This window comes from Mustela nivalis, assembly GCF_964662115.1.
Source record: "Mustela nivalis genome assembly, chromosome: 15".
Classification (NCBI taxonomy): domain Eukaryota; kingdom Metazoa; phylum Chordata; class Mammalia; order Carnivora; family Mustelidae; genus Mustela; species Mustela nivalis.
Genome location: NC_139034.1, coordinates 28,905,443 through 28,931,785, shown reverse-complemented (window position 1 = coordinate 28,931,785; position 26,343 = coordinate 28,905,443). Strand labels below are relative to the sequence as shown.

Here is a 26,343-nt window from a genome sequence, read left to right as displayed (position 1 = left end):
GAGTAATATGTATAATACACATAACAAAAAAATACATCTGTTGGCTGTCATACCTACATGCCCACAAATCTAAAAACCCAAATCTTCCTCTTATCTAGCATCACAAGGGAAAATATCTTGAACGCTGTGGATTTTATTTAGGTACTAGTACATTCTCAAGCTTTAAGTGTAGTATTTTAAATAAAGGAATCCTTCACTTCTTTTAAAAATGGCTTATTAAATAAAACAATTCTTCACCATCACCCCTCAAAACAAAAAAATCCCATAAACCAAAGCACTAAAAAAGTAGGGTTAAATTTAACCAGGCTGGTGGAATTTAAAGACTTCCCCCACCCCACCCTCAGAACTCGGCAAGTCACATAATAATTTGAATGAAAATTAAAACACAAAACCCCATACAAATATAAAAAAGCAAAACCTGCTAGATCTGTTATCATAGATAAAATTACATTTACAATAGAAATGGGGTCTCCTACAACTTCATTAAGTCAAATTTTATAGAAAGGATAATTAGCACCTTTCATGAAATTTTCATGAGATGATTCAAAATAAACAGCTTTGAAAAAAGGTAATGAACAAAGATTCTGTAATTGCAATTCCTGTTACAAAAGCAAAACACAATAGTATGATTTACAAACTCAGCTATTCCACTCAATATAAATTATATTTATAGCTCTACAGAGATTTATAAAAGTTGTGGGATCTTTTCATTTGAATATTTTCTAACAATGCATATTTGACCTAATGTGAAACCATAAACTGTTAAGTTTCAAAATTTCAACCGCTATTCATAAAAGAACACTGATTTCTATTAAATTCAAAAAAATCTTTAAAAAAGCATCTGCAGCTATTTTGTTTATCACTGAGTTTACTGATTTTCTTAGAAAACCACACCCGCCTTTTATCAAGATGCAATTAAACGGAATGACAAGCTTGGTAATAAATAGAAATATATTGACGGCTGTCTCAAGCAACATTAAACAAAAATCAACTGAAAACCAACCAAGTAAGACACAACACACCCACACTGTTGTATGCAATGTATTTCTTCACAGTGAATTTATCAAAGGAATGAAATCATACATAGGCACCTGTGCATACTTACCTATAGTACTGTTTATATTATGCAAGATAAATTTCTTATAAATAAAGTTTTAAGTCCACAGCAATGGCTGAATTAGCAAAATCCATGTATTTTAAGTTAGATGTGAAAAAATTTAAATACATCCAATTTTTATGTAGAATGTGGAGAAGCTCATTCCTAAGAAAATTAAAGTTTCTTTTCATCAAAATAAAAGAAACTATTCTCCTGTAATCTCCATTGAATATGTAGCTTAAGTTGGAAAATTTCTGTCAAAGAAATAAAAAACCTAGATCGTACAGTCAGTTTTTAACCAAAAAAGAACGGAAGCAAATACGTTAAAGTCTTTGCAATTTCAACCAGCAGAATTAAAATTTTTAAGAAAACTGACTCCTCAGTTTTACTTTTAATATACATTTCAGAACCATTCGAAAGTCCTTTATGGAAGAAAAAAATATTAAACTCCAGCTCACCCCCCCCCCCAACTCCTCGTCTTAACGTTTCCTATTTCCGTGTTCTCTAAAAGTATAATTTTTCGGAAAGCCGAGAATTGTAATCTAGTGTTCAACATTCAAACCCCCCAGTCCCGCTCTCTTCCAGCCAATCAGGGGGGTGACAAGTCCGGTGTTTTGGGAACTCCGTTAGATACATTTTGAAAAACATCACTTTGCGCTCTCCTATTCTCCTCGGGGATAGATTCTAAATGAGGGCGGGTCCTCTGGTCTTAATAGAAATAAGAAATCGATCAATCGTTACATCAATTCCAGGAGGAAAAACACTTTAGGCAGGTGGTCCTAAAGAATGTAAGATTGCGGGTTCCCAGAAAGCGTTATTCCTCTTTGCGAACAATTGAACTGCTGCTGCAAAACCCATCTCCGGCATATTCGCAACCCAGAGCCGCGTGCCCCACACGCAAAACACCACACTAGCAAAGGGTTAATCAGAGGTGCCTTCAGCGCGGTAAAAGACTCAAAACCTAATATATCTTTAATGAAGAATTTTTACAAAGGCCATTATTTATAAAGTACTACTTAAAGTTAAAGCCGTCACTGGCCCAAATCATTCAAGAGTTGTCGACTAAGAATTGGTAGAAACTACGAGGATTAAAAAAACCACTAAAGGGAAAGACAAATAACAGCCCTCTTCCCTCCGCCTCAGAGTCAAGAGAGTTCCCGAGAAAAGGTGGGGATTGCAAAATTACCGTTAAGTTGTCCGGGCTAAGACTTTTCGGGAGGAAAACATCAATAGTTTCACAGATTGCTTTTATCCTTGCGACATGTTTCAAAGACTGGAGAAGGAAAAAAGTCTTCTAAGAAAAGTGCATCTGGGTGAAGGAAATTGCAAGCTCGAAGCCCTGTCTCCCCCCGCCCCCGAAAAACCAACACGGTGAGAGCAAATGACAAAAATCCCGAGCAAAAAGCGAAAGCCCAGCATCTTTCCTAGGAGCCCGCTGAAACCTCAAAAGTCTCCCTCCGCCCTATCTTACCCAAATTGGAAAAGCCAGACACCGTCAGGGTTACCCCTGTCCGGACCCAGGAGCGCAGAGCCGGAGGGCTACGTTGTGAAACTCACATTCCTAGGGCACCCCATGCTTTAGCGTCAAGCACAATATACAGTGCTGGGTCCCGCAGAAGGTAGGTCCGCACGACGGACTGGAGGCACCCGCCACTCCGGGTTCTTAATTTTCTGCCGACCTTAAGTTTCATGTCACGAGAACGCGGCAGTCAGCGCGGGCCGGGAAAACTACGATAAAAGACCGCTCGGTTCGGCAAATGGGGGAGGGGACGCTGGTCCCCCTTCTCCTGTCAAGGGGCCGCGGCCTGCGGAGCCCCGCAGCGCCCCGCGCCCGGCCCCGGGCGGGGGGTCCGGCTGACAGATCCGCTGGGCGGCGGCTGCTCCGCCGCAGCCCGTCCGCGTCCCGCTCAAACTGCAACTCCCCTCCCCCCACGCCCCCGTCTCTCCGCGCTCCCGCCACATTCCGCCCGCCGCCGCCCACTCCCAGACACCCAATTACCCCCAAACCATCTCCTCGCATTTTTAGCAATTAAAATGAGGGCGGACCCAGTGCCCATTCCCTGCACCCCCCAACGCCTGACGGTCCCACCACTGCCACCTCCCAGGTCCCGCTATTACTTCTTCAGGTTCTTACCGTCTGCGGCAACCCTGGCGAAGCCCCACGGACTGCCCTTTGGTCGAAGTAATTTTTGGCGATTTTTTTAGTGATTTTTCGGCGGAGTCCTAGTAGCGCTATAATCTCGGACAGGTTATCCCGTCTCTCCCGCTAGATTGATGAGATCAGGCATCACTCGAAAATGGCGCCGAAAGCGCTGAGGCTCCTCATTCAAATTCGTTAGAGCCAACCCCGCCGCCCCAGGGCATGCCGGGAACGCGGGCTGCCTCCACAGCTGTCAATACCGCCTCCAAACCCTTCTCCGGCTTTCCCTACACTTCTGCTCATGCGCAAACTCCTACCCCAATATCCGCGCCTTGAACATGCGCAGAATCGTCGCTGTTCGCCGCTCTCACTTCTTTTCCTCAGTCTCACTCCTCTGGCCTCCTTTCTTGCGCGTGCGTGCAACTCCTTTGCTCAGCCGCGGACGTGGAGGAACCCTGCGGCTGTGGGCCAGAGGTCCATAGACGACTTGTCAGTCGATAGGTATTTATTCTACTGTTCGAGGAAAACAAATAAGGGTGCAGCTTAGACGAAAAGAAACGTTTTATTGCCAGTGTCTAAACTAAACAACGGAATTGTGTATGGATACACGTGTACTTAAAACAGCCTGGTGTGTGTGTAGAGCACTTGCTGTATGTCAACGCTTTACGGGAGTTATTGCACCTAAGCCTCAGAACAACTTTATGAGGTAGGTACAGTTATTATTATCGGTTTGCAGACCAGGAAAGCAAGGCTCAGAGACTTCTAAGAAATGTGCCTTAGGAGACACAGGTAGCAAGCACGTGGATGAGTCCCCATCTGTCAGATTCTGGAACTTGGGCCACTTTATATCCCGCTGTGCCATGCAACCTGAACTCACACAGGCGTGGTTTCCCCCGCTCAACAACTCTGTGTGTGTGTGTGCGTGTGTGTGTGTGACAGAGGGAGAGAGAGAGAGAGAGATGAGTGCGGTGTGTGCGTGCGCGCGCGCGCGCCTCCGGCGTTCGGGATTATTTAAGTGTGTTGGAGCTCTACCTCCCGGTTCTAGGCTGCCTGTTGAGTCGGTGCTTTTATCCAGTCCAGTTTCTCTTACAGCCTCACTTGTTCTTAAACGTTTTGCTCTGTTTGGGGTAAATGGGCCAAATTGGTCATCACTTTGTGTGTGTGAGTGTGTTTGTGTGTATTTTAAGGATGGTAAAAGGAACTGAAACTATCAAAGACAGGGTTCCACTGTGCAACACATTAATAAAATAATAGTAGATAGAGATCACGTACTGACTGTACTCTGGCCGGGCACGGTAGTAAATAAATGCTTTACGGACTGATCCTGTTTGCTGCTCAAAACAACCCCATTAAGAAGGTATTATCGTCATTTTACACATGAGGACACCCGAGACTCAGATTAAGAAATTTGGCCCTAAATCTTATAACTAGTAAGTAGAAGCAAAAGACCTAGACAAATCCGTGCTTACCTTCAAAAACTGGACGCTAAGACAGGACAATAAATGATAATAAAATAGTATTTTAACACCTTCCTTAAAAACCTCTTTGAATCATTCATATGCTTGGGAGCGTTATCCTACCCGCCACCAGGCTAGTTGAGATGAAAATGAAAACAATACCACTGCCATTGATTCTAAATCATGACATTTTAAGTTTATTTTTGGTTACTTTTTTCCTGATTCCAAGTTAAAATACATTTTCTAAAGAATCCAACAATTTGAAATCTGGGGTCTTGCTACATTTTTTCCCAGTTTTTGTTGCAAAACTTGTGATGAACCTTAACTGTAGGAGTATATTAAGACACATGAGGGTTAAAGAAGACTATGGATATTCAAAATGTCTGACGTACTAAGAAGTAAGGAAATGGGAGAAGGCTAGCATAATTTGCATTACTTAAGTAGAATTAGAAAAGAACTGGGTTTTAGTAATTTGAGATCATCAAGAAGTAACATTGCAGAATAGTGTTTGTCTTACATCTATCTATCTGTATAGTACTTTTGTGCATTGGTTAGGTGTGTGGACTTTGGAACCAAACTGCCTGGTTTTGGAACTCAGTTCTGTTACTAACTAGCTTTGTGATCCTATGTGAGTTACTTTTTCTCACTTTGATCTTTTGAAAAGGAGTAACCATCTCATGAGGTTGTTGTAAGGAAGTTAATGAGCTAACATGTAGTAAAGGCATCTGAACAGTGTTTGGTGTATTGGTAAATGTTATTGTGCGCCATTAACACTGATCTTTTAAAATAGCTTCTTGTGTCTTAAAAAGTTTTAAGTTAGCACCATTAGGAGTTAGGCTATTGTATTCAGAAGTCCCTTAAAGGGGCGCCTGGGTGGCTCAGTCCTTAAGCATCTGCCTTTGCCTCAGGGTCCTGGGATCAAGCCCCACATCAGACTCCCTGCTCAGCAGGAAGCCTGCTTCTCCCTCTCCCACCCCCTACCTGTGTTCCCTCTCTTGCTGGGCCTCTCTGTTAAATAAATAAATAAAATCTTTCTTTAAAAAAAACAACAACACAGAACAAAAGTCCCTTAAAATGACAAATCAGCCTGACAAATTATTTTTGCCAAATATGAGTAATGATTTCTGCCAGATGAGTAAGAATGTTAATTTGTCTTATCATTTCATAAGAGTATCATATGGAAATGGAATAGTTTTGCTTTTTCTAATTTTTAAAATTAAGGGGGGAGGGGAAAATCAGGCCAATCTAAAATATAAAGTAAAATATAAAGTAAAAACTGTCCAAATTTCTATCATCCAGACATAAATACATATTCTTTGCTCCTTAAAAATGTATCTGTGGTGAGAATTGGCTAGAGGTAGTCTGGAATAAGTGGTATATTTGAGGAACTTACTTGCATGATTGTGCTTGAATTAAATGAATTGGTAAATTTTTTTTTTAAGATTTTAAAATTTATTTCTTTGACAGAGACAGATCACAAGTAGGCAGAGAGGCAGGCAGAGAGAGAGGGGGAAGCAGGCTTCAAGACCCTGAGATCGTGACCTGAGCCAAAGGCAGAGGCTTTAACCCACTGAGCCACCCAGGTGCCCCCAACTGGTAAATTTTTGATCTAGCCCCCTTTTAGATATAGTCTGTCAGGAGAATTCTAAAGTGATGATGTTGTTGGTAAGTAACATTTACTGAGTTCCTACTATGTGTCAGCTAAGCATGTATATGCATTTCCCCTTGAATTCAATCTCATAATAACACCTGAGGCTGGTGTAATCATCTCCATTTTGCAGACTGAAGTTTATATGGTGGTTACTTTTAGAAGATTTAAGCCCTGTTTTGTTTAAAATACTATTCAATAAACCAAAAACCCTTCATAAATCTTCTCAATTCACCAAAATGGGAGAAAACAAAATCAAGTAACATGGTTGCCATGCCTGAACAAAAAGCCCAGTTGGAAAAAATGTTTTGAAAATCCAGTTATATTTGACCACAAGGGGGTGCAAATAATTGAGCTGAATTTTAAAGGGAAAAAAAGTGCTTTTTACTTCAAATTATCAAATTCACAGGTAAAAAACTAGTAAGAATACCTCCTCCAAACTTTAATACTCCACATAGTTATGTACTTAATGAATAAGTCAGTTATTTAGGTACTCAATTAGGACAGAAGTTTTCCGCTTTCTTTCATCTTCAACATGGTGAAGAGTTCATCAGCCCTACCCCGACTCCTTACCCCATTTGTGTCTCTGCACACTCTACTTGTCATAACAATAGAACTGAAATTATAATTTAAAATCTGAGGTTTTACCTGGAGACTGGAATGCAATCACCAGCTCATGAATGGTAAATACAGGTAGAGTGAAGAACAGAGGTTTTGTAATTTCAATGCTTTCTTTCCTTCCTGCTGTTTCTAATGAGTAAGCTACAACTGATGAAATGTTGGCTTCAACATAGTAACTTATTTAGATAAAACTGTGAAAGCTATAGGTCTGTTCATCTTTTACAAAAGAATGAAGACTCTTGAAGAAACATTTTGAACAGTAACTTGAAAACTTAGTATACATGGGAGAATGTTTTAAAGACAGTTTGTTTGGGCGCCGGGGTGGCTCAGTGGGTTAAACCTCTGCCTTTCGCTTGGGTCACGATACCAGAGTCCTGGGATCAACCCCCACATAGGTCAGGCTCCTTGCTAGGTGGGGAGCCTGCTCCCCAGGCCCCTCCTCCCCCGCCCACCGCCTGCCTCTCTGCCTACTTGTGCTCTCTCTGTCAAACAAATAAATAAAATCTTAAAAAAAAAAAAAAGACAGTTTGCTTTGATGGGGTTTAAAGTAACTTTTATTTTCTTATTGGTCTTGTTTCTCCAAGGTGGACTTAATTCTTAAAAAACCTTTTGACTTAGAAGTACTTAAAATTGGCTTGGTTGGTTAAGAGTCCCATTCATGATTTTGGCTAGGGTCATGATCTTAGGGATCCTGGGATCCAATGGGGAATCTACTTGAGATTCTCTCCTTTTGCCCCTCCCTCCACACTTGGACATGCTCTCTCTCTCTCTCTCTCTCAAATAAATAAATCTTTAAAAAAGGAAATAACTTAAAATTTATCAAAAAATGCAAAAATTAAGATAGTTCAAAGAACTTCCTTATCATTTACTTGCTCTTGTGTAAGGTCCCTCTCTTACCACATACATGTATGCTTCCGTACATTTTTTTCTGAACCATTTGAGGTTAAGTTACATACATTTTGGCCTGTCACCCATGAATACTTAAGAGTATTTCCTACCAATTAGGGTTAGGGTTAAATTTACATTGAAATAATACTTCAGTCTACCACCATATTGTAGCTTGATCCTTACTAGCATTTCCCCCTCCAGTACAGGAGTCAGTCTGGGGTCAGGGAATACATTTAGATGTCATGACTCTTTAGCTACCTTTATTTTGGCACATTTCCAGCCTTTATCTTTTATGACCTTGACCTTTTTAAAGAATATAGCTTTTTACTCCATTGGACTTTTTCTTATTTTTTTTTTTTAAGATTTATTTATTTGGGAGAGCGTGGGGAATGCCTGAGTGGGAGGAGGGGCAGAGGGAGAGGGAGAGAAGCAGACTCCCACTGAGCATGGAGCCCAAGGCTGATGATCTTACAACTCTGAGACCATGACCTGAGCTGGATTAACTGTGGGAGCCACCTGGGCACGCCTCCACCACTCTTTTTAACAAAATGTTCCTTATTTTGTTTTTGTCTGATGTTTCCTCATGATTAAAGTGGGGTTATATATACTCTCAACTGGAGTATTGCACAGGTGGTATTGTGTCCTGTGTAGTGTATCACTTCCAGAAGCACATGATCCATCTGTCCCTCCTTGGTGATACTACTTTGATCACCTGGTCCATATGTGGCCTGAATTTTCCATTGTATAGTTAGGTTTTTTTTTTTTTTTTCTTCCTGGTATTAAAAAAACAAATTGTGGGGAAAGATTTGAAGATACATCCTGCTCATCATCAAAATCCCCGTTTAAATTTAGCATTGATTATTGCTGATATAATTTTGCCATAATGATTGCAAAATGATTCAACAAATCTAATACTCTCTCCACATCTACCAAGTAGTCCACAGCATTCCACTGTGAACAAAGAGCCCTTTCTTGGGGCGCCTGGGTGGCTCAGTGGGTTAAAGCCTCTGCCTTCGGCTCAGGTCATGATCCCAGGGTCCTGGGATCTAGCCCCACATCAGGCCCTCTGTTCAGCACGGAGCCTGCTTCCCCCCTCTTTGTTTCTGCCTGCCTCTCTGCCTGCTTGTGATCTCTGTCAAGTAAATAAATAAAATCTTAAAAAAAAAAAAAAAGAGCCCTTTCTTCTCTGTTTATTGTCTGCATTAACTTATAAATTCCTATTTTTCCATTGTCTATTTATTTTTGTTTTCTTGAGTTCTAGCTTTAATTTTGTACACTTATTTATTTATTTATTTTAAAGATTTTATTTGTTTGACAGAGAGAGACAGCAATAGAGGTAATACAAGCAGGTGGAGTGGGAGAGGGAGAAGCAGGTTCCTGCAGAGCAGGGAGCCTGATGTGGGGCTCAATCCCAGGACCCTGGGATCATGACCTGAGCTGAAGGCAGATGCCCAATGACTGAGCCACCCTGGCGCCCCTGTACACTTTTTTAAAATCAGTCATTTGAAGCTAAGTTGTTATGTCATGACCTTTCACCTCTAAATATTTAAGTCTGTATTTAATTATTTTGGTATTTAAATTATCCCAGATTAAGCTAGTGGGAGCACTTTTAGTTTGGGTACTGTGTCTTTGTGATATGCCTACATCATTTCTTTTTTTTTTTTTTTGGCACTTCCTTATTTTCTGGTATAATAAGATGTTCCATGTTCATCTTGTGCTTACTCTGCGCTAGCCCTGGAATTAGCCTTTTCTCTAAGGAGTCCTATTTCCTATTAGTACAGAATGGTATTAGAGACCAAGGATAGGTATGCTCATGCTAATGAAGTGTTTCTGCTTCTTGGATCTTTCATATGACTGCACTAAGAAATATATACATACATACAGAATATTTATATATACAAACAAAAACGTACATACAAACAAATGTGCATACACTTACATACATATATTAATGATATGGGCTTCATTATAATTATAACTGAGAAGACGCCATAGCAACATTTACAAAGTTCTTAATAAAGGCAACAAAATCACAATCCACACACAAGCCACTCATACAATTTTCATGTTCTCTTTTAGTCAGTGTCTATACATATAAATTTTAAAGGGTCATAGTGTGAAATCAGTTTTATCTTTTTCCACTCAACATGTTGTTAGCATCTGTGAGTTACTATATCATTTTATAATCTTCATTCTAAATTGCTCTGCTACATGTCATTCAGCAGATTCTACCACTCTTCTATTGCTGGACATTTAGGTTGTTTCCAGTATTTTGCTATTAAAAATAATTCTGAAGTGAACATTTTTATGCATATACCTTTTCTAACTGGCTTTCTTATTTATTTGCTTATTTATTAGAAGATTTCCCAGAGGTGGGAATACCAGTTCCTGTAGGTAGGTATGTTTTGATGGGTTTGATATGTTTTGGCAAACACATTTAATCAAACAATTACCAAAGCCCAAACCAGGGTTGGATATATAGAGATGAAAATAGGTAGTCCCTGCTGGGAAGAAATTGAAAGTCTAATGAAAGATAGATAAATTCTCTAAAAATGACAATTAGAGAAATAATAGACAAAGAGCGTTTAAACCAGATTAGGAATAAGTGGCTCAGAAAAGCTTTTTAGGAGTAGAGCTATATCTTTTTTTATTGTTTTTTAAGATTTTATTTATTTATTTGACACAGAAAGAGGGATCACACATAGGCAGAGAGGGAGAATTGGGCTCCCCACCAAGCAGAGAGCTTGATGTAGGGCTCGATCCCAGGACCCTGAGATCATGAACTGAGCTGAAGGCAGAAGCTTAACCCCCTGAACCACCCAGGTACCCCAGTAGAGCTGTATCTTGAGAGGTATCTTGATGGAACCTAAAGGGACTAAGGTTCTTCGAGTGTGAAAGAGAGTAGACATAGGCCATAGAAAGCATTTTAAATATAATCATTTCATTGTAAGAAAACAGAAGTCAGGAAGAACCTGCATGTTCAAGAAAATTCAGGTAGTTTATATGATTTGTTGCTACATGACTTTGGAGGAGTTGAGGAGGTTTAGCCTAATCAAATGGATAGAGGTAACCGTGAAGGGTCTTGGATGTCACCTTTATAAAATGCACTTGAAAAATCTCAAACCAGTGAGTAAGATATTGGATGCTGGAGGAATGCTGGGGTGGCTCAGTTGGTTAAACGTATGCCTTCGGCTCCACTCATGTTCCCAGGGTCCTGGGATCAAGTCCTGCATTCGGCTCCTTGCTCAGCAGGGAGCCTGCTTCTCCCTCTGTCTGTCACTCACCTTAGTTGTGCTCTCTCTCTCTCTCTCTCTGTGACAAATAAATAAGTAAAATCTTAACAACAAAAACAGCAACAACAAAAAAACCCCCCAAAATCCAAGGATACTGAAGAATAGATGAAAAAATGTGAGAGTAATGGTTGAGTCCTTCAGAGGCTATTGTAGTTATCCAGTCTAGCAATAAAGAGTGCTTGAACTAAAGAAGTAGAAATGGGAGTGAAATCAAGTACAAAGGGATTGAATTTACTCAGTATTAATATGTAGGTATTTCCAGGTAACTAGCACAAAGTGTCAGGTATTGTTCAAGGTACGAGCATATTAGTCATGGCTCCTCCTGTTGTGTTATAGTCTCATGAGAGAAACAATGTTTAAGTTAATAGTTTTACAGATTACAACTGTGGTAAGTACTGTACCAGAAGAACACAGATGCATTGAAAGCATACACTATGGAGAACTAACACTGGAGGTTTAACTAAGGCTTTCCTAAGGTGGAACGGTTTAAGCTGAGACTTAGGAATTAGCTAGGCCAAAAAGAAAGGAAGAACATTCTAAGCAAAGAGAGAGTGTATGTTAACATCCTGAGCAGGAAGGACTGGTAAATTCAATGCCCATGTGGCTAGAGCAGAGTAAGTAAAGATGGAAAAAGTTGGAAGGTAAGACTACAGAGAAGGTTTAGGAGGCTCTGTTTATGGAGAAGAGAGGAGGAGATTTGTCATGGGACTCCTAGGTTTCTGGTGTGGGCACCTGAGTGGCAATGGATGCCATTTCCTGAGATACAGAAACTAGAACAGGTTTGATATATTGGTTTTGAGATGCCTGGTGGGTTAAGTACATCCTCCCATCTTTACTTACAGATAACTAGATAGCAGGATTGGATTTTGATTTATAAGTCTGGAATTTAGGAGAAAGGTCTGGTTTGCATGTTGTCTATAGATTTACTAGTTGACCAATTATAGATGGTCATTTAAACTATGGGCTTGGATGAGGTCACCAATGTATGTGGAGTTATAAAGAGGTTCAACACGAATCCCAGAGAACATTGTCTGGTAGCTACACAAAAAATAAATACACAGGAAAAAATTCACTATTAATACAAAAGATACATGACAAACTGAAAAATATTTTTCAACTTATAAAGCAAATAATGGGTTAATATACTCAATGAACAAAGAGATAAGTCTATAAGAAAAATAGAACAATTAACAAATACACAGTTAACAAAAGAAGGAAAACAAATACATTAAAAATTTAATGAATATTTGAAAAAGCAAAACCTGAAAGTGAAAGTAATTTTAAGTTTTCACCATCTATCCCATTTTTATCGATTTACTTTTTTAAAATCAGTAATTGAGGACCTTGTTAAGAGACTGGAGGATGTTAAAAAAAAAAAGAGAGACTGGAGGGTGTTGATGGACTGATGGATCACGTAATTCTTATAAATCTATTTTTTAAAGTATTTGTTTCTCTCGTTCATAAAAAATTAGATCCCAGTTGTTAGCATGACTTTAGTTGTAGAACTTGAGAGATGGAAAATCCAACTGGATGATCTTAAGGTATCCAGAAATATGGAAAATGAACTAAGTAGTGATGAAAATTAGCTATAATCTTAGTGGTACATGGAAGAATTAAGTTATGTGTAATTTGATTCTGGGTTATATGTCTGTAAGATCACCTCTTTTGGGGGCTCTGATAATTAATTTCAGTGCCTGGCATGGTAACTCTAACTTGCTTGAGTTGGCATTTTTTACAGGAAGTCAGAGTTTTAGCCCCAAGAAGATACAAATTAAATGTAGAGTGATTTAGCAAATCAGACATATCCTATTATAGCTTAGGTAGGAATGATCTATATACTTAAAGTTCTTGTAATGTTTAAGAAAATTAGGCTAATATAAATTTATTTCAATTAAAAATAGTATTATGAGTGAGTATTATGGAAGCAGTCAGAACAGATTCATACATTGCATTTTCAATTCTGATTTACGGTTAGAGAAGTATAAGGGGTTTTCTCCCCATATGAAGAACAGTTTTACTTCTATAGTCTTGAGCATATATTATAAGGCTGATCTAAAATTCAATTACAGTTAATAATGGTTAATATTGAGTTCCCCTCACTCTCTTTACCAATAAGGATACCAGGAAAAGGATAAACCCACTGATTGCAGTTATCTACTTTCTAAAGAATTCGTGTGAACATGCTATGCTGTCTTTAGATGAAATATTGAATACAATGTTTTGGAATGTTGTTTTTAAAAATAATAGGTTTGGAGTCATAGAATCTTCTAGTTAAAACATGTCCTTTACAACTGCTACCCATTTTCAAAGTACCCCATGCAGCTACTGAGAATAAATTTATTCCCATCTATGTGTGATAACCTTTTAAATATGACCACTATTGGGGCACTTGGCTGGCTCAGTTGGAGGAGTACAAGACCCTTGATCTCAGGGTTGTGAGTTCTACATGTTGGATGTAGAGATTACTAAAAAAATACAGAAGCTTAAAAACATAAATATAGGGGCACCGGGGTGGCTCAGTCATTAAGCCTCTGCCTTCTGCTCAGGTCTTGATCCCAGAGTCCTGGGATTGATCCCTTGTTGGGCTCCCTGCTCAGCGGGAGGCCTGCTTCTCCCTTGTCCATTCCCCTTGCTTGTGTTCCCTCTCTTGCTGTATTTCTCTCTGTCAAATAAATAAATAAAATATTTTAATAAATAAATAAATAAGATCACTATTATCTTCAACCATGAAGGCAACTGAATCCCTGCCCCCCAAACATCCTTATGATTTTAAACCCTTCACCATCTTGGCTTTCTTCCGGTTATGGGCCATTTTATTAGGGCCCCTCTCAAAAAGCGACACACCCAGAACAGTAAATCATATATCATATATGGTCTGAAATATACCCAGTGTTAGTTAACTTTTTGTCCTAGCCATTAAAATGTTTGTATTTGGGAAACAGTTTAATCTCAGATAATAAAAAGGACTGGTAAATAATAGAAATGGATCTATTGATCCTTTATCAAAAGAAAATTGAAGGGTTTTAATATAATAAACTTCACATTGAGTAAAAACTTTTAAAAGTTGTAACTCATGACCTTCTCAGAGACTTTGTTGACTTGGGGCAAGCCTTGTCCTGAAAGTTGAGGACAATGAACCAGGAATCTATTATCATTCATTTCTTATTTATTTTTAGTAAACAGAAGTAAAATTGAGACCCTCTGGTCTCTAGGAGATACGATTATGTGTGATGAGTTCTCAATGTGTGATGAGTTCTCTATGACAGTTGAACTTCATGCTATATTTCAATTCTTCATGTGTAAAAAATTATTTCTTCCATGTAGCACAAATCTATAGGGAAATGAGAATAAAATGTAACACATTCTTTTCTGGCATAGAAATGCTTATGTGTTTAAAACAAATTAACTTTTTAAGGCAGCTCTGAAGAAGTAATTTATTTTAAATAGGTAAACAGTTTACACCTCTTGTGGGAACACTTTTTCCTCACTTTTCATCACAGGATTAGGCCCTATGTTTTGAATTTAAGTCCTTTAATTTTTGCTGTTAACATGTAATTTACTTGATGACCCTATTCTATTAACTTTTGATCCACTGAGCCCAGGATGGTATATACAATACATATACATAATTTTAAGGAAACTATTAAAGAAAAATAAGTGGTTTGAAGTATCATACATACTAATTTTTTCCCCTTTTGGGAGAATGTATTTTATAAGCATAGGATTTTCTATTTTTTTTTAGATTTTTTATTTATTTGACAGAGAGAAATCACAAGTAGTCGGAGAGGCAGGCAGAGAGAGAGAGAGGGAAGCAGGCTCCCCGCTGAGCAGAGAGCCCGATGCGGGACTCCATCCCAGGACCCTGAGATCATGACCTGAGCCAAAGGCAGCGGCTCAACCCACTGAGCCACCCAAGCGCCCCAGGGTTTTCTTTAACAATAAGATATTTATGCCATTAGCGAAACAACCAAAAGCTCATGTGACTTAACTGCAATATTTTTAATAAACTGGAAAACTACTAATATATTATGATGGATACAAAACTTTTCCTGACAAATTCTTTTTTTTTTTTTTTTAAAGATTCTATTTATTTATTTGACAGAGATCACAAGTAGGCAGACAGGCAGGCAGAGAGAAAGGAGGGGAAGCAGGCTCTCCACTGAGCAGAGAGCCCAGTGTGGGGCTCGATTCCAGGACTCTGGGATCATGACCTGAGCTGAAGGCAGAGGCTTTAACCCACTGAGCCACCCAGATGCCCCCTGACAAGAAATTCTTTTAGCATATGACCAAACCTAATAATCCTCCCCATTGACCTTTATTTATACACATACTTCCTTTCAAAGGAAAGGAATGTAAAATTGAAAGTTCCTAAAATTTAACCCTTTAGATATAAAAAATGTTAGTTAATACAGTTGTTAATTATGATAGAGTTCAAAGCTTCTTATAAATAACTTGATGTAAAAATACTTCTATTTGCCCTTGACACTAGACCTGTGGACTCACTTTTGAACATCCCCCCAGTTATAAAATACATGGGCATTAAACAATATTGAAAAAAATCAGGAATGATTTGCGAGGCATTGTTTCTGAAGGTCCCTTAACAATATCCTACTTTACTCTCTTTTCCCAACTGACAAAGGAAGACTCTGTCTTTTGTTTCTCGGTATTATTGAATTTTATTCATTTAGCATTATTATATATTATACTTGGTTTTTCTTCTTCAGGAAAATTGCAGTTTGTATCTTGTGGAATAGATGGTTCCATCTTCCAGGCATCAGAAAGCAAAGTGGAAAAGATTTGGGGAGGCAGTGGGACCCCTCTGTTCTACCTGTGCCACACTAACTTTACTACAAGGGTGGCTATGGGGGTGCGTTCACTTTCATAATTTTGGAAGCATGGATAGGTTGAGTGCTGTTTAAAACAGTAGAATAGGATATGAAAGGAAGCTCAGTTTATAGGGAAAACTTTGTTAGTTTATCTAATTCCTAATGTGATATATGTTTATAGGTATGTGTGTGGTATATGTTTTAAAGAAATTCTGGTGAACTAACAAGGTATAAAGTTATATCTTGTTATATAAACTTAATATGAATCCTACTATTTATTTAACTTTTAATATGCAGCTTAATAATTATTATGATTACCTTTAAGTGTGCCATGTTTACCTTATTCAAAAGTGAACAGATAGTAAAGCAGTAACTGCTGTGTGCTAAAAACTTTGGCATGGGGGAATGAACAAGGTTTCTGATCTCTGGGAATAGTGGAGGCTATTTATGCTTCTGTGTAAGCCTTTATGGTTTGCTAATATGGTAACATGTTTGTAATTTCTTAATTTAAATACTAGGGGAAATGTAAAATGTGCTCTATTATTATCACATGTTATTATATATAATAATAATTACTTCTTAAGTAAATGGAAGTAGTTTCACATGGTTTCACAGTCATGGGGGCAAATAATAAGATTCTGGACTAGGGTAGTAATGGATGGGCTAGAGATAAGGAAGAATCTAGAATGACTTTCTAGTTCCTGTCTTGGCTGTAGAGTACAATAGGGGTAAAATTAACCAGGACAGAGGCAAATGGAGAAGAACAGGGATTTTGGCTTATGAGTATGTGTGTATAAGGATGTGGAATAGAAAACTGGGTAAGGGGAAGGCGCTGAGAAACTCAATGAAGACATATTGAATATGGAAAATTGTCACTGGGATATCCATATAGGGAAGTTCAGTAGTGAGCTCAGCATGTGCATCTGAGGCTTGGGAGAAAGGTTGGAGCTTGAAGCAAATATCACTAAAAAGGTAGTAGTTGAAATTTTTAGGGAATTGGATACTGTTACTCATAGAAACTGAATATAGTGAGAGGAAATGACAACCAACATTAGTAAATGGGCAAAGTAACAGAAGGCAGAAAAAAAAATTAAGAGTAAATCACAGAAGGGTGGAAGGGAGCACCAACAGAGCTCAGTGTTCTAGAAGCCAATGGGAGGACTCAGGAAAAAAGGAGTCAGGAGGATCAGAAGATACAGTCAGGTCAAGTAAATTGAAAAAGATAATAGAATTTGGCAATTTTGTCATTGTAATGTTTGCCAGAATATTTTCATTGTGTTGATGATGGCAGAATTGTGTGCTGGGTTGAAAAGTATTTTATTTATTTTTAAAAAGATTTTATTTATTTATTTATTTATTTATTTATTTGCCTGCAAGAGAGTGTACAAGCAGGAGAAGCAGCAGGCAAGAAGGGAGAAGCCAGGGAGCCCGATGACTGACTCGATCCCAGGACCCTGGGATCCTGTGAGCCAAAGGCAGATGCTTAACCAACCGAGCCACCCAGGCATCCTGAAAATTACCTTAAATTGAGAAAAGTTACAATAGATTTATATTATTTCAAGGCTTTTTATTTCTTCTTCAAAACAGGAGTAACAGATCACTATAGAGAATAGTTTGTAGAATTGAGGAGGAGATTCTCCAGTGAAGAGAGTTTACTGTTTATAAAATGTGGGTAGAGACAGCAGAAGAGAAAGAAAAGAGATTAAAGACAAGAGGGATAAAGGTAAAGAAAGATCTGTAGGAGATGAGGGAATGTGGGATCAAGGGAGCAGTAAAGAAATTGACCTGGAGAAAGAGATAGGATACTCCTCCCTGAGATTAGAAGAAAGTAAGTAAAAGATAGTTACATGTATAACTTGTAAATGTGGAACAAGAAGGTTAGAGGTTCAACAAGAGGTTCATAGCTTATAGTTTTGACTTTTTTTTTCTAATAAAGAAGATGTTAAAGAAAAGGGTGTAGGTGAAGTAGCACATTTGAACTGTAGTAAAGTGGCATAAAAATATATGCTCTAAGGAATGGGAGATGGAATTAACCAGGGGGCAGAGTTATTATCAAGAGAGACTAATGTACGTGGGAAACTAAGCTAGACAAGAAAAGATATGAAGCCATGCTGAAGATTGTGGTTTGGAAAAAAAAAAAAGAGTGAATACTTTAGGAATAGAGGCTAAAATAAGAAAGCAGGTGTTATGGGAATAAGGGAGTGAAAAAATGGGGAACAATAAGTGATTGTTGTCTGAAAACAATAGTATTGAAGTCTAAGGCTGTGGAACAATTTCCTAGTGATCAAAGATTGAGAGTATGGGTCTGGGTATGGATCACTGAATGAAGTGATAGTAAGCTGCTGGAGTCAGAATTCAAGGTTGTTGGATGGGTTGTCCATGGGGACACTGAAGTGGCACATGATGGCAGGAAATGCAGATACTGGAAGTTGGGTGCCAAAGACCTCTATAAATAAGGGAGGGAATGACTGGGCAATTAAGTAATGAGAATGAAAAAGAGGAATAATAAATTTCCAAGATTGCTGAATATGTCCTTTTTGCCCTCAGAAATCAAGAGTCATGAGGACAAGGACTTGCCTTATTTAATAGTGCAAATAATTGTTGATTAATGGATAGACAAATGATGACCTCTTCATTTTGAATAAGTATTCATATTGTATTAGTATTTTTGGAAACTTTGGGTGTTTGTTGTTATATGCAGTTGCTACTAAAGAATATACAACAAGATGAACAAGATGTAGAAAAAAATTAATAACCCAAACCCAGAAATAACCACTGTTAACCCCCTTTTATTACATTTTCATACCTGTTAGTTGTTCATCCTAGTAATAAATATTCAGCTCTAATATCCTTTAATGGCTGAGTAGGTATTCCATATAGAATAAGTATATACCATAATTTAAGCAGTTTCTTATTGGGGGGTACATTATATATATGTTTTTCTGTTTGTAAATGGACAATCTAATAACTACATTTTTGCTTTTTTTCCCTAGGATGCAGACTTACAAGTGGATTTTCCAGTAGGATCGTATAGCCAGCCTATTTTTCTTGTTTTTGGCTGATTTCTAACAGGCATATTAATGTGTATTAGCTATTCTATCCTGCATGGGAATCAGGAAATTGGACAGTGTTGTAGGTACTTAATGATATAGGCATGCTGATAGCCACAAAGTGAGAATTGGTAAGTAAAAGCCCTTTACAAGAATAATGATGGGTATTTTAAAAACTTGGAATTAAGTGTAGTTTTCATGAGCACAATAAGAAATGATTCATAACCTGAATAATAGGATATAGTGGTCAATTCATAAATGCATATTATAATTAAATTTTAAAAACTCTATGAATAACCTACATTTGTTGACAGTATCCAATTTTAGGGGAGGTTTTAGTAAATCATGAATAATCATCAAGTTCACAGCTTCTCGAACTTTTTCACAAAAGTGTAGTTCATACTACAGAAAAGTGAAAAAAGTGCCCTAGAAGCTTGATCCCAAACTAGGGTTTTCTTTTTCTTTCTTTTTTTAAGATTTTATTTATTTATTTATTTGTCAGAGAGAATGAGCACAGGCAGAGGCAGAGGGAGAAGCAGGCTCCCCGCCGAGCAAGGAGCCGGATGTGGGACTTGATCCCAGGACGCTGGGATCCTGACCTGCGCTGAAGGCAGCTGCCCAACCAACCGAGCTACCCAGGCATCCCCCAAACTAGGATTTTCTTAAGTTTCTTGTTTTGTCTGAAATTTAATATAAATGTTGCATTATATATAATAGTTCTATGTTTAGTATAAATACAATACTTAAAAATTTTTTCAAAATCCCTGAGTAAAATTAATATCTAAGAAGATGTCTCATGTTTTATTCAGTAGCTTTTAGCACCCTGGCATACTATAAGCTTCCTTTGTCTCAAACTGGACTTTTAGAGCAATGTTCTAGGCTATTTGATGGTTGTACAATATGCTCCTTTTTGGTTTTCTCTTTAGCCCAGGCTATTTATAGTAGTGTATGGTAGGGAGTAGATTAATTGATGATTACTTACTTTGAACCTGAGAGTGTTTCAAAGACTCTGAAATGATAATTTAATATCATTGCCAATAGACTGCACTACAAAAGATGTTAAAGAAAGTAATCCAGATGGAAGGGAAATAATATTAGATGGAAATCCAGATCTACATAAAGGAATGATGAACACTGGAAAAGGTAACTGCAGGGTAAATGTTTAAGCTCTTTTTACATTTAATCCTCTTTTAAGCTAATCAACTGTTTAAACAAAAGTAATAGCAATGTATTATGGGGTTTACAACATGCATTAGTAAATATATGCCAACAATAGCATGAAAACCAGGAGGAGAAAAATAGAAATAAGATATTATAAGATTCTTTTATTATATCTTAAGTGGTATAAATTCACTTGAAAGCAGACTGTGATAACTATGTAGACTATAAACCCTGAAGCAACCAGTAGAATAATAAAACAACTGTTATAGGTAATAAGCCAACAAAGAAAAGAATGGAATAATAAAGTAATCCAAAAGAAGGCAGAAAAAGAAAAAAAGGAATAACAGAGGGAACAAAGAACAAATGAACAAATAGAAAATAGCAAGATGAGACACCTAAATCTAATTATATCAATAATCACATTAAATGTAAATGACTTAAAAAACCCTAATCAAAGGGTAGAGATTGTCAGATTGGCTAGAAAGCAAGACTCAACACACTTTAAGAATGGTAAGAATGAAAGAATGGAAAAAGATATACCATGCTGATGCTGACATTAGTAAAAAAAAAAAAAAAAAAAACTAGTGGGGCTGTATTAACATAACAGAAACAAAGTAAGATTTCAGAGCAAAGAATATTACCAGGGTAAAAGAAGGTCATTTTATAAATAAAGGGATCAGTTAATCAGGAGGATGTAACAATCCTAAATGTTTATGCCCCAAATAAAAAGGTCCAAAATATGTAGAGCAAGATCTGATAGAACTGTAAGGAGAAACAGACACATCCACAATTATAGTCAGAGATTTTAATACTCCCCCTTCAGTAGTTGCTAGGATAAGAACATAGCAAGGATATAGTAAAATCAACACTATCCACCAATATTACCCAACTTTAATAACATTCCACTAACAGTAGAATATACTTTCTCTTTAAATAGAGTACATGAAACTTTTACCCAGAGGGACCATATTCTTGGCTGGGGTTAGCAAACTATTGATTGTGAAGCCAAATCTAGCCTGGTTTTGTACGGCTTATAAACTAAAGATGGTTTTTGCATTTTGAGAGGTTTCTTATAAAAAGGAAAAAAATATGTGACAGGAGAAACTGTATGTGACCCACAAAGTTTAAAATATTTACTGTCTGACCCTTTAAAGAATTTTGCCAGTCTCTGTTTTAGACTATAAAATATGTCTCAATACATTTTAGAGGATTTAAGTCATGAGAAATATGTCCTCCGACCACAGTGGAATTAAATTAGAAATCAATAACAGAAACCTAATTGGAAAATCCCTGATTATCTGGAAACAAAATCACATGCTTCTACATAACCCACTGATTAAAGAAGAAATCCAAAGTGAAATTACAAAGTATTTTGACCTGTGGGAAAATAAAAATACAATATATCAGAATACATAAATGAAATGCCTATGTTAAAAAATATAAAAAGTCTCAAAGCAATGACCTCAACTTCCACCTTAAGAAATTAGAACAGAGGGGCGCCTGGGTGGCTCAGTGGGTTAGGCCTCTGCCTTTGGCTCAGGTCATGGTCTCAGGGTCCTGGGATCGAGCCCCGCATCAGGCTCTCTGCTCAGCAGGGAGCCTGCTTCCCTTCTCTCTCTCTCTCTGCCTGCCTCTCTGCCTACTTGTGATCTCTGTCTGTCAAATAAATAAATAACATATTTAAAATAATAAAAAAAAAGAAATTAGAACAGAAAAGCAAATTAAACACAACCAAAGGAAATGAAATAAAGGTTAAAGTGGAAATCAATGAAATACAAAGCAAAGATCAATTAAGAATATGTTATCAAAACCTGGTTGTTTGGGATGAGCAGAAATGATAAACCTTTAGCCAGACTGGTTAGGAAAAAAAAAAGAGAGAGAGAGAGAGAAGATACTTATCAGGAATGAGAGAGGTGCCATCATTACAAATTCTACAGATACTTCAAGGATAATAAGGGAATATTATGAACAACTTCAGGCAAAAATTTTTAACAACTCAGATGAAATGACCAAGTTCCTTAGAAGACAGAAATTACCAAAGCTAACTCAAGAAGAAAGAGATAAACTGAATGGTCACATATCCATTTCCAAAAAACTGAATTTTTGTTTATTTTTTATTTTTAAGATTTTATTTATCCATTTGTAAGACAGAGAGAGAAAGAGAGTAAGAGCAAGCAGGGGGAGTGGGAGAGGGAGAAGCAGGCTCCCTGCTGAGCAAGGACTCTGATGCAGGGCTTGATCCCAGGACCCTGAGATATGACTTGAGCCGAAGGCAGACGCTTATATCAACGGAGCCATTCGGTGCCCCAGCAAAAAATTGAATTTTTAGTTTAAAACATTCCCATAAAGAAAAGTTCTGGTCCACAGGACTTAACTGGTGAATCCTTCCAACATTCAGAGAAAAAAATACCAATCTCACAAACTCTTCCAGAAAAGCGAAGAGAGGAATACTTTCAGGTTTGTTCTTTGAGGCCAGCACTGCCCTGATACCCAAGAAAAGAAAACTCAGGCCACTTTCCCTTATGAACACAGATGTAAAAAATTCTAGACAAAATTTTATCAGATCAAATCCAACTATACATAAAAGATAATATTATTTATTGGGTGCTATTTATCCCAAGAATACAGGACTGGTTTAACATTCAAAAATTAATCATTGCAACTCACCAAATTAATCTAAAAAAGAAAAACTGATCATCTCAATAGATGCAGAAAAACATCTGACAAAACCCGATATTCATTCTCTAAAAACTCAGCAAACTAGTAATGGAAGGGTACTTCAACCAGATAAAGTACATCTACAGAAAGCCTACAGATAATCTCATACCTACTGGTAAAAGACTTCATGCTTGTCCCCCAAGATCAGGAACAACACTATGATGTCTGCTCTTACCACTTTGTTTTTTAAGATTTCTTTCATCCATCCATCCATCCATCCATCCATCCATCCATCCATCCATCCATCCATTTATCTAGAGTATAAGTGGGATGAGGGGCACAGGGAGAGGGAGAATCCCAAGTAGACTTCATGCTGAGCACAGAGCTCAACACTAGGCTGGATCCTGTAACTCTGAAGTCATGACCTGAGTTGAAATCAAGACTTGGACAGAAAAATTGAGTCACCCAGGTGCCCATGTTCTTATTGCTTTTATTCAACATTGGAGGTCCTGCCAGTGTAGTCAGGCAAGAAAAGAAAAAAATACATTCAGATTGGAAAGGAAGAAATAAAACTGACATAATTATCCATCTGTTCCACTTGGTAGAATCTACAAAAAACTACTAGAACTAACAGGTGAATTTAGCAAAACTGCAGGATACAAGATCAATGTACAATAATCATCTATATTTCTATGTTCTAGCAACAAACAACCGAAAATGCAGCACTTACAATAGCATAAAAATATGAAATATTTAGGAATAAATCTGATAAAAGGCATGAAAGATCCATACATTAAAAACAGCATAGTGTTGAGAGGAAGTAAAGACAACTTAAATAACCAAGAGATTTACCTGGCTCAATGCATTCATATTAACATGCCAGCTCCTTAAATTGATTTATAGGTTCAACACAAACCAAAATCCCAGTAAGTTTAAAAAAAAATAAAAAAGATAAGCTGATTCTAAAATTCATATAGAAATGTGAAGACCTATAATAGCCAGAATAATTAACTTTGACAAGAAGAACAGTTGGAGGGCTGATACTACCTGATTTCAAGACTTATTAAATATCTACAGTAATCAAAACAGAGTGGTATTAATTAAGAATAGACTAATAGGGGCACCTGGGTGTCTCAGTCTGTTAAGGTCTGCCTTCTGCTCAGGTCATGATCATGATCCCGGAGTCCCGGGATCGAGCCACACGACGGGCTCCTTGTTCAGTGGGTAGTCTGCTTCTCCTGCCCCTCACCCTGCTCTTGTGTTCTTTCTCTCACACTCTCTCAAATAAATAAATAAAATCTTTAAAAATGTGTATATAAAAAAGAATAGACAGATTGATGGAACAGAATATAGAGTCTGGACATAGAACCACACATATAATGATAACAGATTTTTGGCAAAGTACAAAGATAATTCAGTGAAGAAAGAATAATTAAAAAAAAATACATTGTACTTGGAAGAACTGGATATCCACCTATAAAAATAGGAATTTGATTCATAAATCAATGTATAAAAATGTACTCAAAATTGATCACAGACCTAAACGTAAAACCTAACATTACTATTAAACTTTTAGAGAAAATGTAAGAAAATTTTTGTGACTCTGAATTAAGACAAAGATTTCTTAAATGTGACATCAAAAGTATAATCCATAAATGAACAAATTGAAAAACTGGACTTAATCAAATTTTTACAGACTTCTGTTTTTTAAAATACACTGCTAAAGAAGACAAGCTCCAGCCTGACAGAAACATGTAATAAAGGATTTCTATCAAGAATGTAACATACTCTCATGGTGCCTGGTTGTCTGAGTTGCAAGAGCATGTGACACTTGATCTTGGGGGTCATGAGTTCAAGCCTCACATTGGGTATAGAGATCATGAAAAAATAAAGATTAAAAAATAAAAGAATGTAACAAACTCTCAAAACTCAACAATGAGAAAACAAAAGTCTCAAAAAATAGGCAAAAGACTTGAATAGTAATTTCAATAGGAAGATAACCCATATAGCAAATAAGCATATGAAAAGAGGTTCAACTTTATTAACCTCATTAGTCTTTAGGGAAACATACTGTAAAACCATGATGGAACAAGTGGATATCCATATACCAAAAAAAAAAAAAAAAAAAAAAAAATACACATCTATTAGAACATCTAAAATGAAAAGTGTTGTTAAGGATTTGGAGAAATTAGAACTTTATACACTCCTTATAGGAATCTAAAATAATACAATCAGTTTGGAAACAGTTTTGCAGTTTCTTGAAAAGTTAACTTACACCAATATATGATCCATTTCATTGTAGGTAATTCCACAAGAAAAGACAGCATGTTTCTATAGAGATCTGTACATGAATATTCATAGTAGCTTTATATTTAACAGTCTCCAATTTGAAACAACTCAAATGTCACCAACAGATAAATGGATAAATTGTGATATATTCATATAATGGAATACTACTCAGCAATAAAAAGGTAATGAACTATTGTTCTGTGCACCAGCATGATTAATTTCAAAACAATATTGTGAGCAAAGGAGGAAAATACAAAATTCTAGAAAATGCAAACAGATCTATTGGGACAAAGGGCTGAGAGATCATTGGTTACCTGGAGAGAGAAGTGCTGGGAGAGGATTATAAAATGGCAGGGGAAATTCTTAGGGTTGATAGATATATTCACTTCTTATTCTGGTGATGGTTTGACAGGGATATACATGTTAACATTTATCAATTGTATTCTCAATCAATTCTATACATGTTTAAAGTTATCAATTATACACCTTATATATATGCAGTCTATTGAATATCAGTTATACCTTAGCTTAATACACTGAAAAATGTATCTAGAAAATAAAGGAGGGGTGCCTGGCTGGCTCAATCAGTAGAGCACATGACTCTTGGTTTTGGGGTTGTAAATTTGAGCCCCACATTGGGTATAGAGATTACTGAAAAATAAAATCTTAGAAAATAAAAGAAAAGAATTTCAGTTGAAATATAAAAAAGAATTAACATTTATTAGAAATATACCAAGGGGCAAGAACTAGGTAGGTACTTTAAGAATTACAGTATATGTAAATATATCATTTCCTATGTGCCAAGCTCTGTTACATGTACTTTAAGTATTTTAAGGTGTTAAATCCTTGCAACTCTTTGAGGTATGGGGACTTTTATTAACCTCATTTTACAGATGAGGAAAAGGAGGTATTAAGTCACAATTTCTGCACAACGGAGCTGAGATTTGAACCTGGGAAGTCTCTTCTTTTGCAGAGTTTTAGTTCCAGGTTACAAAATGAAAGAATTATGACCCACAAAGGCAGTAACTTTTTCTGGATCACAGAATTTATAAGTAATGTAAAGATTTAAACTCAGATTTGTTCTACTCCAAAATATACACTCTTCTATACTAGATTGCTTCCATTCAGTGGTTCAATAGCAGGACTGATGGTATAATACTAGAGATAACTAAGATCTCAAACTATGTGATCCACTTCTTCCATACCCCTTTTACCA

General features: G+C 37.1%; 1 protein-coding gene and 1 long non-coding RNA gene across 58 annotated transcripts in view; one reads left to right on the top strand and one right to left on the bottom strand.

The window, feature by feature from the left end:
• The window catches only part of LOC309849226 (uncharacterized protein), a 125,332-nt gene that overhangs the window by 75,401 nt on the left and 23,588 nt on the right, over positions 1–26,343 (bottom strand). For 21 of the 50 annotated variants that reach the window (XR_014303551.1, XR_014303574.1, XR_014303575.1 and 18 more), the window contains exons 2-3: positions 3,231–3,749; positions 2,283–2,369 (exon numbers count right to left, since the gene is read on the bottom strand). The exons of 2 other annotated variants lie outside the window; for them this stretch is intronic. Coding sequence is in view for 2 of the 48 variants with exons in the window: in XM_082701567.1 (XP_082557693.1) it covers positions 2,283–2,369; positions 2,654–2,671 (105 nt within the window). In the remaining 46 variants the exon portion in view is untranslated. Of the gene's footprint in view, positions 1–929; positions 1,805–2,282; positions 2,370–2,653; positions 2,825–3,230; positions 3,750–26,343 lie in introns of those variants that run through there. 27 more of the 50 variants (XR_014303550.1, XR_014303579.1, XR_014303580.1 and 24 more) reach the window with 7 other exon arrangements.
• Positions 3,675–26,343, top strand: part of LOC309849235 — a 39,721-nt gene continuing 17,052 nt past the window's right edge. For 2 of the 8 annotated variants that reach the window (XR_014303604.1, XR_014303605.1), the window contains exons 1-3: positions 3,743–3,942; positions 18,963–20,162; positions 25,141–25,309. This is a non-coding gene — a long non-coding RNA (uncharacterized lncRNA). Of the gene's footprint in view, positions 3,943–10,208; positions 10,245–18,962; positions 25,310–26,343 lie in introns of all 8 variants that reach the window. The other 6 variants (XR_014303602.1, XR_014303603.1, XR_014303606.1 and 3 more) reach the window with 4 other exon arrangements.